General features: G+C 39.5%; 2 protein-coding genes and 1 long non-coding RNA gene across 5 annotated transcripts; 2 read left to right on the forward strand and 1 right to left on the reverse strand.

Moving 5' to 3' along the window:
- The first annotated feature begins 1,160 nt into the window (after nt 1-1,160).
- LOC103993314 (galactinol synthase 1) lies at nt 1,161-2,743 on the forward strand. The gene is made up of 4 exons (XM_009413332.3): nt 1,161-1,572; nt 1,670-1,993; nt 2,085-2,219; nt 2,314-2,743. The coding sequence occupies exons 1-4, from the start codon at nt 1,255-1,257 to the stop codon at nt 2,515-2,517; spliced, it is 981 nt and encodes a 326-aa protein (XP_009411607.2). The 5' UTR covers nt 1,161-1,254; the 3' UTR covers nt 2,518-2,743.
- Nucleotides 2,744-3,494: 751 nt separating this feature from the next.
- Nucleotides 3,495-6,883, reverse strand: LOC135618399 (uncharacterized). Its single transcript, XR_010488992.1, has 3 exons — nt 6,604-6,883; nt 4,030-4,270; nt 3,495-3,891 (listed from the first exon to the last, which is right to left on the reverse strand). It is a non-coding gene; the product is annotated as an uncharacterized LOC135618399 (long non-coding RNA).
- A 3,510-nt stretch (nt 6,884-10,393) lies between these two features.
- LOC135619020 (uncharacterized) lies at nt 10,394-13,543 on the forward strand. Of its 3 annotated transcripts, XM_065120576.1 has the most exons (6): nt 10,394-10,607; nt 11,254-11,585; nt 12,497-12,601; nt 12,692-12,739; nt 12,957-13,003; nt 13,081-13,543. In XM_065120576.1, exons 2-6 carry the CDS (start codon nt 11,319-11,321, stop codon nt 13,136-13,138), a joined length of 525 nt encoding a protein of 174 aa, XP_064976648.1. In that variant the 5' UTR covers nt 10,394-10,607; nt 11,254-11,318; the 3' UTR covers nt 13,139-13,543. The 3 variants fall into 3 exon arrangements, with proteins under 3 accessions (XP_064976648.1, XP_064976647.1, XP_064976646.1); XM_065120575.1 differs by having other exon boundaries at nt 10,395-10,607; nt 11,218-11,585; nt 12,957-13,543; XM_065120574.1 differs by having other exon boundaries at nt 10,395-10,607; nt 12,957-13,543.
- The last annotated feature ends 1,084 nt before the right edge of the window (nt 13,544-14,627 follow it).

The raw sequence follows: 14,627 nt of genomic DNA on the forward strand, positions 1-14,627 counted from the left end.
TCGTGCAAACATCGAATTGACGCTTTAGCATTCGTGCCTTCAGGAATTGTACGGTCATGAGGGAGAGAAACACATGTTCCTAAAAGAAACTCTCTATCGATCAATTAGAGATACATCGAACAACCCAATGATTCTTTTCTTCGTTATCAAGTTCTTTCTATGTTGTGATTTCCTCCAAAACATAAAACTTGTCGACCCGACACTAATTAGTCTTGCTTTCTAGTAGAATATGACCCATTACTTTATTTATGTTTAGGGCGAGGTGGAGACTATAGCTGTCTCCATGATCGCCATCAGGTCTCCATCAGGCAGCTCATGTAGCTCCACGTGTCCACGCACGGTCCGGTTTAGTCCCCGGTCGGTGGTCCAACCGGACACTAAAACAAGGAATGCACCTACCACGACGTGCGATCCCATAACCGCCCATTCGGATAAGGCAAAGACCGCGCGTCGAGGCGGTGGAGTTGGCCACTTGGCCTACTGTGTGGGGAGCCGGTGACGACACCGCGATTTCAACCAGATTTGCACGGTCATGATCCACCGCTCGTTGAATCCCGAAGTCGGTTATGGTACCTCGACGAACTAACGGTCTCGGCCACTCGCGTCGCGCCACCTCCACGCGGGGACAACGACCGACCCCGCGTTCGTTGGTTGAGATCACACAGCTGCCTCATCACCGTCGATCCGTTGGAACTAACAGATGAAAGGCTCTGATCATCACCGAACTCGTTTCACCTTCGGGTGCACCGTGGCGGACACGGACCATAATTATTACTGTGCCCTTCGCCAGCGGGCGAGCGAACACGTTACCCGGAGAGCACGGGTCGTACCGCCGCTCCTAGATAACTAAACCGGTACCTAAATCATGAACCGTACAACAGATATGTGGCAATTTCGAAGAGCGAGGTGGCGCTCCTGCGGACGCGCTGGGTGAGGCGAGTTGATATCGGTGTTCTGTGCTGCCTACGACTTCCAGAAGTAACCCTCTTCCAGAACTTTCGTAGGACCATCTCTCCCGTTCGATCGCCTTAGTCGGACACGTGTACGGTGCCGACACTTAACCCTCCCCAGGTACAGATTACCTTAAATGTAATTTCACAAGTCTCCATTCTCTCCACCGCGCTTATTTAATCGCATCCGAACTCACCTTTCCCCCCATTCCATCTCAACAGACTCTCCGAAGTGTTCTCTGTTCTATTACTCTGCGTTCGTAGCTGCGTTTGACCTTGTTCTTTCTTGACTTCGGTCGCATCCATGGCGCCGAACATGAAGGCTAAGGGGAAAGGGAAACAGGCCGGGGGGAAGCCGTCTAGAGCGTACGTGACGTTCCTGGCGGGCGACGGCGACTACGTGAAGGGTGCGGTGGGGCTAGCGAAGGGGTTGAGGAAGGTTGGATCCGCTTACCCGTTGGTGGTGGCGGTCCTTCCCGATGTGCCGGAGAGCCACCGTCGCCTCCTCGCCGCCCAGGGCTGCATCGTCCGCGAGATCGAGCCTGTCTACCCCCCGGAGAGCCAGACCCGGTTCGCCATGGCCTACTACGTCATCAATTACTCCAAGCTCCGCTTATGGGAGGTAAACTAAATCTTTCTCTTATCTGTTGTTTTGCATTCGAGGCTCCATTCTGTTGGTACGATTGGGGGGTGTAAGAAACGGAGGAACTCGATTGCAGTTTGTGGAGTACAAGAAGATGGTGTACCTGGACGCGGACATACAGGTGTTCGAGAACATCGACCACCTGTTCGATCTGCCGGACGGCCATTTCTACGCCGTCATGGATTGCTTCTGCGAGAAGACATGGAGTCACTCACCACAGTACAAGATCGGCTACTGCCAGCAGTGCCCGGACCGGGTGGCCTGGCCCAGCGACGAGTTGGGTCCGCCGCCCTCCCTCTACTTCAACGCTGGCATGTTCGTCCACGAGCCCAGCCTCGCCACCAGCGAGTCCCTCCTCGCCGCCCTCAAGATCACTCGCCCTACCCCCTTCGCCGAGCAGGTAGATGAAACAACTTCTCCCCCTCTCCCTAGTCGTATCCGCGTGCCCATAGGTGTACAGAAACCTAAGGATTCGTATGCTACCATTGTAGGACTTCCTGAACATGTTCTTCAAGGATATCTACAAGCCAATCCCGTTGGTCTACAACCTGGTCTTGGCCATGCTGTGGAGGCACCCGGAGAACGTGGAGCTAGAGAAGGTGAAGGTGGTCCACTACTGCGCTGCGGTACGCATCCATCCCGCAGCGATTATTCCGTCCCACGGGGCCGACACAGGAATCATGGTTTTGACATCGAGAGGTTTTGTGGTGATGAGTGCAGGGATCGAAGCCATGGAGGTTCACAGGGAAGGAAGCGAACATGGACCGGAAGGACATCAACGTGCTGGTGAAAAGGTGGTGGGACGTATACCATGACGAGAGCCTGGACTACAAGGGCCCAGCGGTGACCTCGAAGCAGCCGCTCCGGGGGGCGCTGCCGGAGGCTGGGCCGGTGAAGTACGTGACTGCACCTTCGGCCGCGTGACGAGAGAGATCTGCCATCTTGTCACTCTTCCCCTCTTCTTTCTTTTAGCGTGGTGTATATGATTAGAATGAATCGTGCGTGGTGTGGTCTATCAAAGAAACACTTATGTAAACGGTAACTTAAAATCTGTGAATTATAGGTAATATTGTGGGCCTACTCTGAGGGCATCATCAGACTGTTGTATAATTAATCCAGATTAGTGAATCAATTTAGAATGATATGTGAAGACTTTGTCTTCTTATTGGGAAACCAACATCACACATTCAAGATAGTCTTGTCGACCTATGATCATTTATGTCCTTACTCTTTGCAAACGAATGCCATTGAAAAAATAATCCTATTGAAAAAATAATCCTCCTTGAGGTAGTAACTTTATTTTAAGCACAATCCTTTCAACTTCGTAGCAAAATGCATTCCACCTTTTAATATTTTATCTCCATTTCTTTTCATCTTAAACCTCCGATTTCAATATGATATTCCGCTTCGTCTGTATTCTACTTTCATAACCTCTCTACGAACATCTGTATATTCAATTGGATTACATCTCTTCCTCACTTTTATCTACAAAGAAATATTTTTTTACGTATTTTCTCGTTTCCCTATTTGTATTTACTCCTCGCCTTTCATCTTCTATCATTTCCGGCTGCGGAGAACTTAGGATCTATCACATCTCAATATGCCTAATGCATCGGATTTTTTATTTTATTTTGAGATTAACTGTCGTAATACAGCCAAATAAATCTAGTAGCCAACAACTCAATGTACGGAGATCTTAAGAATGAGACTCAAAATGCTGAAGGTCATGAAATCTTCTTAGATACTTTTTTCTCATTCTACCGGAGAATCTCTTTCCATCCCAATGAAGTCGTTCATCTACGTTGACCAAATTAATTTCATAATTTAAGATTACATAATTGATTAAGATAAAAGTGCTGATGGATGATCTTGGAAGACCTGACATCAGATGAGGCCATGGGATGTCGGCAGAGGCACCGTGACAATGACACCGTGCTATTTTTCTTTTTTTAAAGTCTATTCCATTAGTTGAAATTGACTTTGATAATCTTTTAATTAGATTTGGGATTAGAATCGATTTTGAAATTAACTATTTAGATAAATTTGAAAAATAACACGACTTTAAATTCCAAAAGGTAAAATTAGAAGAAACCAACCTCTTTGTCCTTCCATACCGCGCCGGCCGGAGCCAGGGAAGCTGCGTCCTTCGGTGCGTCGTCAGCCTGTCGTGCTGTGCCACAGCGAAGGATAGTGGTATGGCGCCCACGTCGCAATCTGGCGCATCTACGTGTCGAAGTCGAAAAGAGCAACTCCCCCACGCGGCGTTGCATGACCATAAGAGTCCGCCCTGGTTTTGGCCTGTTAAAATAGCATTTAACCAGGGAGAGTTCTCCAGGTGGATTATGTTTTATGGTGAGAAGCCTATAACTACTACTGAACATATAAAAGGCGATACAAAGATAAGTACGAAGCTTTCGCCTGTCTCTACCTACTCACCGACGGAGCAGACTCTTCATCATGCAACACATGGTTAAGACGTTGATTACGATCTTCCCCCTGAAAAGCGGAGTAGGTTTCATCTCAAGGCAGAACGTGGCCTGACTGGCAATGTCAGCTGAATGATGTAGGAGTAGCTGAGGGTGGAGAAAGGGAACTGGGGTGTGAATCCGGAAACATCACCATCATCCTTGGGCTTGTAGTCCACCGAAGTATGGGAAAAGAAGGCTCTAAGAAGGCTCTGGTATAAGAAAAAAAAAGGATCAAGTAAATAAATAAAATAAAATACAAATTACATGCATGGATGAAACTTGAAGAGTAGCACAAATGAACGATGACAAATTCGCCTATGTAACATGTATGACTTTTAAGTATACATATAAACGACGACAACTTGTAATCTAAAGCACAAGTCTCTTGGGATCAATATATACGCAATCTTATCGATGCAAGCAAAAGATCCAGATTCATGATCTAGATCCTAGTCATCTAGGTCACAAAAAGTGAAGAAATCCACCAAAACTTAATTGAGGAGCACATGAAAAATCTAATTTTGAGACCAGGCAAGCTCAAAAGAATGAAGAATCAGCAACAGAAAAGGATCCGAATTATCCTAGCATTTAAGTACAACAAACATAAAGATGGGAACAGAGTAATTTATCGTTTACCTTAAACCATCATCCCAGCATATAATTAACTAAAACTCCTGAATTAGAACTATAGAAAAAATAGAGTAAACTTTCCAATAAATCCAATGATAGCCTAAAGCACAACATTCAAGGACCTCAAATGGTATAACTTTGCAATTACCTTGATGTGGTAATTGGAAGAAGTAGATTTGAATGTAAAATCTGTTCTAGGAATCTGGAATGAGACCATAGAGTATAGACCACCTCTTTTGTTAACTATTTTAGATAAAGTGTCAATAAAAAATTTTGATCCTTCAAGCCTTCACAAAATTCATATAGGCTACCTCAGGTGAGTAATCTCTGCATGCTGAACAGGTTGGTCACGTGGAAAAACGCAAGATGAATTTAGTGGTCATACCAGCTAACTCCATGCTTAGCTCCAAGTAGAAAGTCAAAAGCAATGAAAAATATGCAATTAAAATCTCTCTCTCTCCACATTCTGGAAAATGTTCACCAGACTATACGTCCTACATTTTGCACCTTGTGTATCCTGTAGAATACCAATTAATTTGTGAAGTTTAGTAAGCGGATTAAAACGAAGCAAAGTGCCTAAGGATAACCGTACAGGATTTATGAGATTCAATTGTTTCAGTAACTTTGGGTCTATACCAATGGCATGCCAAACATATTTTTGCTCCCTTTTGCATGTCACAGATTTAAATGAGCACAAACACTGAACTGATAGATCATGGCATCTCGAATCTGCAGAGGATAATGGTTCTAGACAAACTATCAGATTAAAACAGAGGGAACAAAGTTGTGGATAAGATATCAGATAAAGTAAGATGGCAAACACAAAAGTAGCTTATGAAAGAAAGCTAAATTTCATAACCAAGAGATGGCTCTTGTTAGCATTTCATCATCTACAAACTGAAATAAGAATATGCAGATGGTGGATCACAACAAGGGAGAGAGGTCTCCCTACCAACATGCCAACCACACAAAAGCCAGTAAAGTTTCATTAGGCAACAAGAAAAATAGAGTAACCCTGCATCAGATAAGAGAGGGAATAAAGAATGCACCACAGTAAGCAGAGAACATGTTTTCCTACAAAACAGTTTCATAAAGGCTATTCAATTAGTGGAAGAGCTGAAATTGGTTGGATTTTATCACTTGCCACAGATAATAGCATAGAATTATGTCAGGATTTGGCACTTGGATATTTCATGGATAGGCTAAGCATGCTTACTATCCCCAAATGATACCTTATCCAGTTTACTACAGTACAATTGCTTTATCTTCTCTCTTACTTTCTTTTTTGTTTTATAAAAATATAACAATCATGCAATGCAAAGTCAATTAGTCAAGAAAATTTGAGATGAATGGTGCATGATAAAATTCAATGAATTAACAAAATCACCAGGTCCTAGAGCCCAAATACCGGGGATAGTCATTCAAACATCCCAAAGGAAGGATGCAATACAGAAACATAAGAGCATAATTCACATGCATCAGAAAAGAGTACGTCAAAGCATGCTTCAGCCAATGATGGAAGGCCAAAAGATAGTGAAACGAAAAAATGGAACAGGTAAGGATCTAAAGAAGGCCATAACTATGCATGAAAGCCACTATAATACATAAAAAATATTGCTGTAAAATATCGAGCATGAGAGAGAGAGAGAGAGAGAGAGAGAGAGAGAGGAAACATCATATGTCTGTTTGGTTATAAACTGCATCCATTTTCCAGTGACAATGTTCTACCAGCTATACCATAAAAATGATTAGGCATATCATGAAACGCAGATTTTGAAATAGAGAGAGCAAATAAAGACGACACATGTTCATAGCCTTTTTTGTCACTAATTATTCAACTTAAACAACCACACATCTCCATAGTTCTCCTTTCAGATGATAATGAAATTGTGATCAGGAATTTCATCTTTACCTCAGACTTCTAGAATACTGGGATTCTTTTCATGCCCATATCTTCTAAAATTCTTCTGCCATTTTAGCTTCTGAAGTATCCAAATTTTTAATCCACAAACTCTGGTAATGGTACCGAAAGCAGCAAAGAGAAAAAAACATTTTGATGCAACCTAGAAATATTCATTATACAATACCATGATATGTAAGAAAGCAAGTGTAGTCCAACATGAATACCATGATAAATAAGAAGGTAAATGTATGGATCAACATCTTTCCACGACAGATGACAGAAAAGTATTAAAAGCAGATCTTCCTAGTAAAAACTAAGCAGAATTATAAAAAGAATATAAAGGAAACATGAAGGCATAAAAAGAATATAATGGAAACAACATAAACGGAAGAACAAGAGAAATTTGAAAATATGGATCCTACCAAGATAACAGGAAGGCATAACCATTAAATTTTCAGGATTATTATCTAAATTAACCTCAAACATAAACGCCTTCTTAACATCGAATGCAAGGTAATATAGACTATCAGTTCAATACCAAATTCCAAGTTCATTAAGCATCTCCACTTTTTATTCTGATGCATGGATATTGTTCATAGATGTTCACTGATAGAAAAATCTTGATGTATTCACCGCATAGCAATACAAAAGGGATGATGACTTGCTTCCAAGCTAGGTATGTTTCTATTTTGAAGAAGTCAAAGAATTCACAAACATAAATGCATTTGAGATCAATAATTTTAAATTTTTAAATGATGTTTTTACATATCTATCCTTGCAAAGTTTGGAAATAGTGTATTTGTTATTACAGATTTTAATATAGCATACATGCCTTCCAATATTAAGATTTTCCACATATACCTCTTCCCTTAACATCTGTCCAAAATACTCAAGTTCACCACTTTTAATTGTAATTAGTATTAACTTATTTAAATTAAAGACATATGTAAAATTATATAATATCTAAAGAATCCTTAATGTACTTCCCATCATAATGAGTTTGCAAAGGTTCGTAATGTAAATTAGAGTTTTAACTAATGGTGAGATGACAGTCAACTGATGGAGAATTGGAGATAAACCAAGATGACATATAAGCAAATTTTTAACGTTTGGAGATATATATATATATATATATATATATATATATATATATATATATTCTAAACTTAAATTTAGAGGGGCAAAACAAAAATCATTGATTTTGGAGGGATATAAGCAATTTTGCCATTGTCACCATGCAAAGTCATCTGATGGTGATGAAACAATAATAAACAAACCATACTTAAAAGGGGATCCACAAATCAGTTGTTATCCAAATTTTACGAGCCTCAATAGAAAATTCTCATTCATACAGCTCAGGTAAGTCATTATGATTTTAGATGTATTAATACTTTTACAAAAAGATAATTTATTCAAAACCTAATTATTTGGCTACAGGAAAATCCCTACAATAAACAAAGCTCAGATGTGACCTTAATGTACATAGATGTCTTTACTGGATGCCCTACCTTTATGCGCTATGCATGTTAATGGTTGTCCAAGTTTTAGGATTGTCATGGTCCTCTATTTTATGATATTACAATGTAGCAAAATAGGTAGGTCACTTGTTAATTGTTTCCAAAACAAGCAAAAAACAAGTCATCAAAAAGTCATTTGATTTTGACTAATTCTATAGGCATTAGGAGAAAAAGACAATAAAACTAATCTGACAAGACCTGAAATCACCTATCAGGGCTTTCATCAATTCAAGAAGCAGGAACGGCTTCCATGAACAGTCAAATTATTGATGGCTATAGCTAAAGGTCTACAATTATAGAATTTTAGTGTCGATGGCTTCATGCTACACATAAACCTCACAGTCATCATCCTGTTGCAGATCAAGGTACAAAGTACCTTAGACATCAAGCAAAAGAAGCACAATGCCCACTTCAAGCAGCTTGAAATATTACTAGATGGGATCACCCATTTCGGAGCCACCTGCACTCGCACTAGTGTAGTAACATAGGCATCTAACTTGGAAAGTCATCAGGACAGGAAGCATGAACCCCAAAGCACAAGTGAGGCACAACATATGGTGATGGCAGAGGAACACCGTTGGGTCCCTACCCTATTACTCATCTGTAGGACAGGGCATACAACAGTTGTTTGCAGCAATACATCAAACAATTGTTGGCGTCAGTAATGCAGTGATTCCGTCAATGAACCGAATTCAAATACGCGTGGTCGGACAATTTCAAACAAATCATTGCAACCCTTTTTCGTTTGCAGTGTGGGTTTTCCGAAGAAGAAGAAGAAGAAGAAGAAGAAAGATCCAAACAGATCAAGAATCATAGGCAGGAATCTAGTAAGGATTGGTGAAGAGAGAGAGAAGTAGAGACTCACGGGAGGATCAAGAGCCAGCGGGAAGCGGGCGGAGTCGAACGGAGCAGAGCCGTGCGATCGGCGGAGCCACCGAGATCGCGACGCATGACCGGCTCAAACCGCGATTCAAATTTCATCGAATGCATATTATCGTAACCGTCCCCCGACTAATTATATATTATCTCTGTGTCTAATATTATCATCTTTATACTTTCAAAAATTACATAAATTTTTATATTTATAAAAACAAAAATATTTAAGTATATTATTCCAACAAATTTTTTATTTTTAACTCTGTAAAATTATTTTTTGAATTAAATCTTAATATTTTATTTTTATAAATATAAAAATCTTAATATATCTTTTGAAAATATATAATTAACCCCTTTAAAATATTTTATTTTTACTAAAAAGCCCCGTTGTCTAATATCGTTAGGCTAAGTAACATCTTCATGATTTATTAATTAGGATAAGTGTAAAATCATCAATAAGTACTATTGATGTATTATTGGTGAAGTTGATATATTTCATGTTTTTTGAAAAAAAAAATTTAATGAAATATTGATTGATACATCCTTATATGCATAATTGATACAAAATAAATGGAGTATTTCTTTTGGAATAATTGATACATCCAAAGAAAGTAAAAAATATATTTCCTTTCGTTATCGACTGTGAGACCCACATTGACTTAATATGCAATCATGAATCACATCCTCAATCATATGCACTTTTATATCGAATTATTTCATCGACATGGAGTCATGTGATTGTTCATCCTAAGTTTTTCTAATGGCTCAACAAAAGGACATGGTCATTATTGAATCTTTTTTTTTCTTAAAATTATATTATTATTTTTCCATTTGAGATGTCACTTATATACAATTTTATTGTAGTTATGGAATCTATCAAATCGATTGTAACATATATTAGTGACATTATCGAAATAATTTTAATATTTGAAATTATATGTTACAGCAAAACTAATTGGCTTTATCATTATCATGTCAAAGATGTAAAAGCACTTTCCTCCTCACCCAAAAACAAAAAAGATATATAACTATTAGAAGGAAAAGAAGAAAAAGAATAATAAAAAAAGAAAAAAATTCGTATATGGTAAAAGTTGAAAGGGCTCTTAGAATTAAGTGATATATTGACGATATTTATGTTTATAAATATTAAAAATTCTTAATAAAGCATGAAGTATATTTTAGATATACATTTTCAATTTAGGATTACCAAAATTTTAGGATGGTGTCACCAAATTGTTTGGGTTAATAACAAGTCAGTTACGGCAACTTTATTTGAGGGCAAACCAATCTAATAATCCGATTCGTTAATCTAATTAAGGGCGAGGGAGGGAGGAAGAAATCGCCACGTCATATTTTTGACCTGACCCGAGGTTGGCACGTTGGATATTTGTACTCTTCCTTCTCCCCAATCTCATCACGTCTCGTTTCATCCCTACGATCCGACGAAGGAATCCGTGGCCTTTCTGCGTTGCATCTCTCTCCCTCCATTGCCCTTTTCTCCTCCCGTCACCGATTCTGATCTCTCTCGTCACCACTGCCAGAAGTTCAATTTAATCGAAGTTATCGAAAAGATCGGGGTTACTGCTGTCTGCCGTTTCTTTGATCCCGGGAGTCTCCGAGGTGAGAACTTTGTTTCTTTGGTCGATCGATCGGCGTCAAAATTCGAGAAAGATGGCATCTTTTCGCGATAAGCACTCGGTTTCTTGATCTTTTTGCTCTGTTTTTCGCCTTTACTTGAACTTTCCCGGGAGGCTCCGAGGTGAGAACTTTGGTTGTTTGGTCGATCGATCGGCGTCAAAATTCGAGAAAGATGGCATCTTTTCGTGATAGGCTCTCGGTTTCTTGATCTTTTTGCTCTGTTTTTCGTCTTTACACGAATTTTCTCTTTTAGAATGTGGTTGTTGTCTGTGGATGACAGTGGGCGAGGGTTTTATTAGTTCTTCATCATAATACTAGAACCAAGTAATGGTTGTTGTTTGCCAATATGGTTGCTGGGATGAGTTGTAACGAACTCATTGTTTTGATTCTTATTTATGGACCATTTACATGTTCTCGTCGATGGTTGGGCACAAATCACTTTCAGGTCTTTCTCATGATTTCATCCAGTGGCCATAATTTTATTCTGTTGATGCTATTTTCTTCTTTAGAGGACTCTTGGGATCCTTATATCTCAGTATGCAGAAATGCATGTAACATTCAAAAGAGATTCTTTTTTATTGACATGATATAGTTCATCTTGTACGTACATTCCATCTGTTCAACAAAGCATACGTTTAGCAGCAGACAAGGGAAGACTTCATCAATCAATTATACCTGAAAATTTAAAGGCGAATGGGTTCGGAAGGGCCATCAGTTGTAACTGTTCATGTGACTGGATTTAAGAAGTTCCATGGGGTGTCTGAGAATCCAACAGAGATAATTGTCAGAAACCTGAAGGGGTTCATGCAAAAGAAAGGATTGCCTGAAGGTCTTGTTCTTGGGAGCTGCAATGTTCTTGAGACAGCTGGAGAGGGGGCAGTTCCTCAACTTTATGAAGTATTGCAGCTTGCTGTGGCTGGGCAAAACAAAGAAACTTCAGAAAGGGGGCAAATCATTTGGGTAAACCACTCAGTTCATTCTGCTATCTTCGAGTGGCAATGTAGAATTACAATATATGATTATAGTAATTTTATAGGTATTCATCAGCTTATTATGCTTATTGTTCTTATCTTTTGTTTGAATCCAAAAACTCAACCCCATGGAGCCTGTTTTGTTTTTACCAAACACTAACCAACTTCTTCTACATCTCGAGTGTAGTCGAATTGATGTTGTTTGGGAGGTCCCATATTGGAAAACACAAAGCATTGGTATTTTCAGCATGACAGCAATTAGTCTAATAATTTTATGATGTTGATCAACAAATTTTGCTAGCAGAACTGCTATTATGACAGTTTGTTTTCTTTGAATCATCCCATTTTTACTCACCAGAAGTAAGGAGATTAGATTTTCTATATCAAATAATGTGGCTCAGACAGAGTATGCCAATAAATAGGTCAGAAGACACCTAGGGTTTAAAATTAGGTTCTGGAAGTTTGGTGTCTAACCATCGATACGAATTCCATCCAACAACTCTTGGTGCAAAACCATCATGTATTGCGTCTTTTATACAACAGAAGCTTTCAGGTTGGGTATTCTGCCCATTGGACTTAAGATTTCAATGCTTGATTATTTCATAAGTCTGTAATTATAGTTATCCTGAAATAAAGCAACTGGAGCCAGATGTGAAACTTGTACTGTTTTTGCTATATTACAGGTGTTACTTGATCTTGGTGAAAAATGAATTCATTATGCCCATTGCATTCTTTTAGCATCTTGATCATCATCCTTCCTGTTGCTCTTTCTCTTTCTAATTATGTACTTGGACCTTAGCGTCCATCTTTGCATGTGATTATTTTTCTCAATTAACCTGGTTTCTCTTTCAATCATGTCTTTTCACACATTTGTTGTTTGGGTTTATGTTGTTTTATCAGCTGCATCTTGGAGTAAATAGTGGTGCTACAAGGTTTGCTATCGAGAATCAAGCAGTCAATGAGGCTACATTTCGTTGTCCAGATGAAATGGGATGGAAACCTCAGGTTAGATGTGCTAAGCACATTTAGCTGTGCATCATGCTTTTACTTTATGACTGTTCTATGATCCATTGCCTTCCGCTGTTCATTTTTCAGAGAGCCCCAGTTGTAACTTCTGATGGAAGCATCTCACGTGTTCGAGAGGTATGCTGACCATTATGATTATCAGTATGAAAATTTCTGCATCGACAAGATCTCCTGTTACCTTTCTCTTAGAAGACATTTTTGAAACATCAGGATCTTTAGAAGTTATTTAAATACATGATGGCATAATTATTTTCTGAGGACGTCAAATGCCATTACAGTTTAGTTTGTTAAATCATTAGAACTTTAATGTTTTTTCCCTTATGGACTGCTGCAGACTTCTCTTCCTGTCAGTGAAATTGTTAAGGGCTTATCAAAGATGGGGTATGATGTAATGCCTTCCGATGATGCTGGTCGATTCGTTTGCAACTTTGTATACTATCATTCTCTTCGGTTTGCAGAACACAACAGAATCAAATCTCTCTTTGTGCATGTCCCCCTGTTCCTGACGATCGATGAGGAAACCCAGATGGATTTTGTTGCTTCCCTCTTGAAAGTGCTTGCTTCACCGCACTAGTACTCACCTTCCTCAAGTCAGGTCCCCGAATAGAGCAGCTCTCCTGTTTGGACCTGTTGGCATGTTATCACGATCAAAACCATGCATGTCGTGAATTATATTGAACTTATCGCATCCTCGCCTTGCTGAGGATACGAAGTCGATGTAATGCAGTTGGAAGAGATGGTTCGTGTAGTTATCTGAGTTCAAGTATGTGCAGAAAGCCGGTGGATGAAATTGATCTATGCTTCATGGGTGTCATTGGATTTTGATAGTAAGTCCATATGCAATTAAGTCTCCAAGGTGTCCTTGTGGTGTTGTATGACATTGCATATGTGTATGAACTGGTATAAAGTTTGTGTCTCCAACTTGCTTCCAATTTGCATGTAGCCTTTGCATCTCCTTCACGCTAACTCATTTGCATCATCTCTATTTCTCTTTTGTGTTCTTGGAACTGATAAAATGTCTATCGGGCAAATATGTATGTTTGGAATGAATTCCACCAAGTAATTCAGTTGAATTTCTTTGAAGTAGTATGGTTGAATTGATTTCTTGGATTTATGGATGTGAAAGGAAATTGGGACTCTCCGCATCTTCTATTCATTGTTATTCCAGTCAATAGTTAGGCCATCATTTTAGCAGTTCATTTTCTTTTTGATTTGTTTCCGGAAATTTAATTCACAGGAAGTTCTTGAGATGGTGATATAGAACAGCCAAGGGGAGAAGCAAGCATGTAACATGAACAATTGTTCTTTGATCGAGAGAGAACTCACATCAATAAGAATGGCATCATTTAGAAACAAAGCAAGAACTCAACCCTCCTACAAAGAAATCCCATTTAGGTGGTGGTGGCGGCTCATAACAATCGAGCCCTAACCAAGAACATTAAACTCTTTTGCTGAGCTGCAGAAGAAGGCCAGAAGACCTAGATGGTGCACGGATGAGAAGAAACGCTGAGCAACTGGTTCCCGGCTAAAACGCCGGTGAACAATCAAAAAGCCCAAAACTTTCTTCACGGACATATCCACGCTCAATTGATTTCAGAGCAAAAACCCATAAACCAAGATCTTCTTCCGTAATCCCAAGCAAATCCCTCCATGACCGCCCAGATTCGATCAAGAAACACGCGCAAATCGAACTTAGAGATCCGACAACTCGTTCCAAACGGCACCAATCCTACAAAATCCTAAATTGGCAAGCAGAAATCGAGGGTTCTGATCTCCTCCCCTGTCTCAGTTTTGGGTACTCGTAACACATTTCGCTTCCCTTCGAAGTTCTCATGGCGTAGTACTCTTTTCTTTGGCCGTTCGAACTTTAAATTCCAAACACCGACATTAACACCAACGATTATCATTTTATCCGTAATTAAACTCTGCAATTTCCCTTATTATTGACTAATCTTCGGTTAATACTGCTTTAATTCCACTTTTGTGAGCCCTCAAATCCAGCATA

Source organism: Musa acuminata, chromosome BXJ2-8, assembly GCF_036884655.1.
Source record: "Musa acuminata AAA Group cultivar baxijiao chromosome BXJ2-8, Cavendish_Baxijiao_AAA, whole genome shotgun sequence".
NCBI classification, from domain to species: Eukaryota; Viridiplantae; Streptophyta; class Magnoliopsida; order Zingiberales; family Musaceae; genus Musa; species Musa acuminata.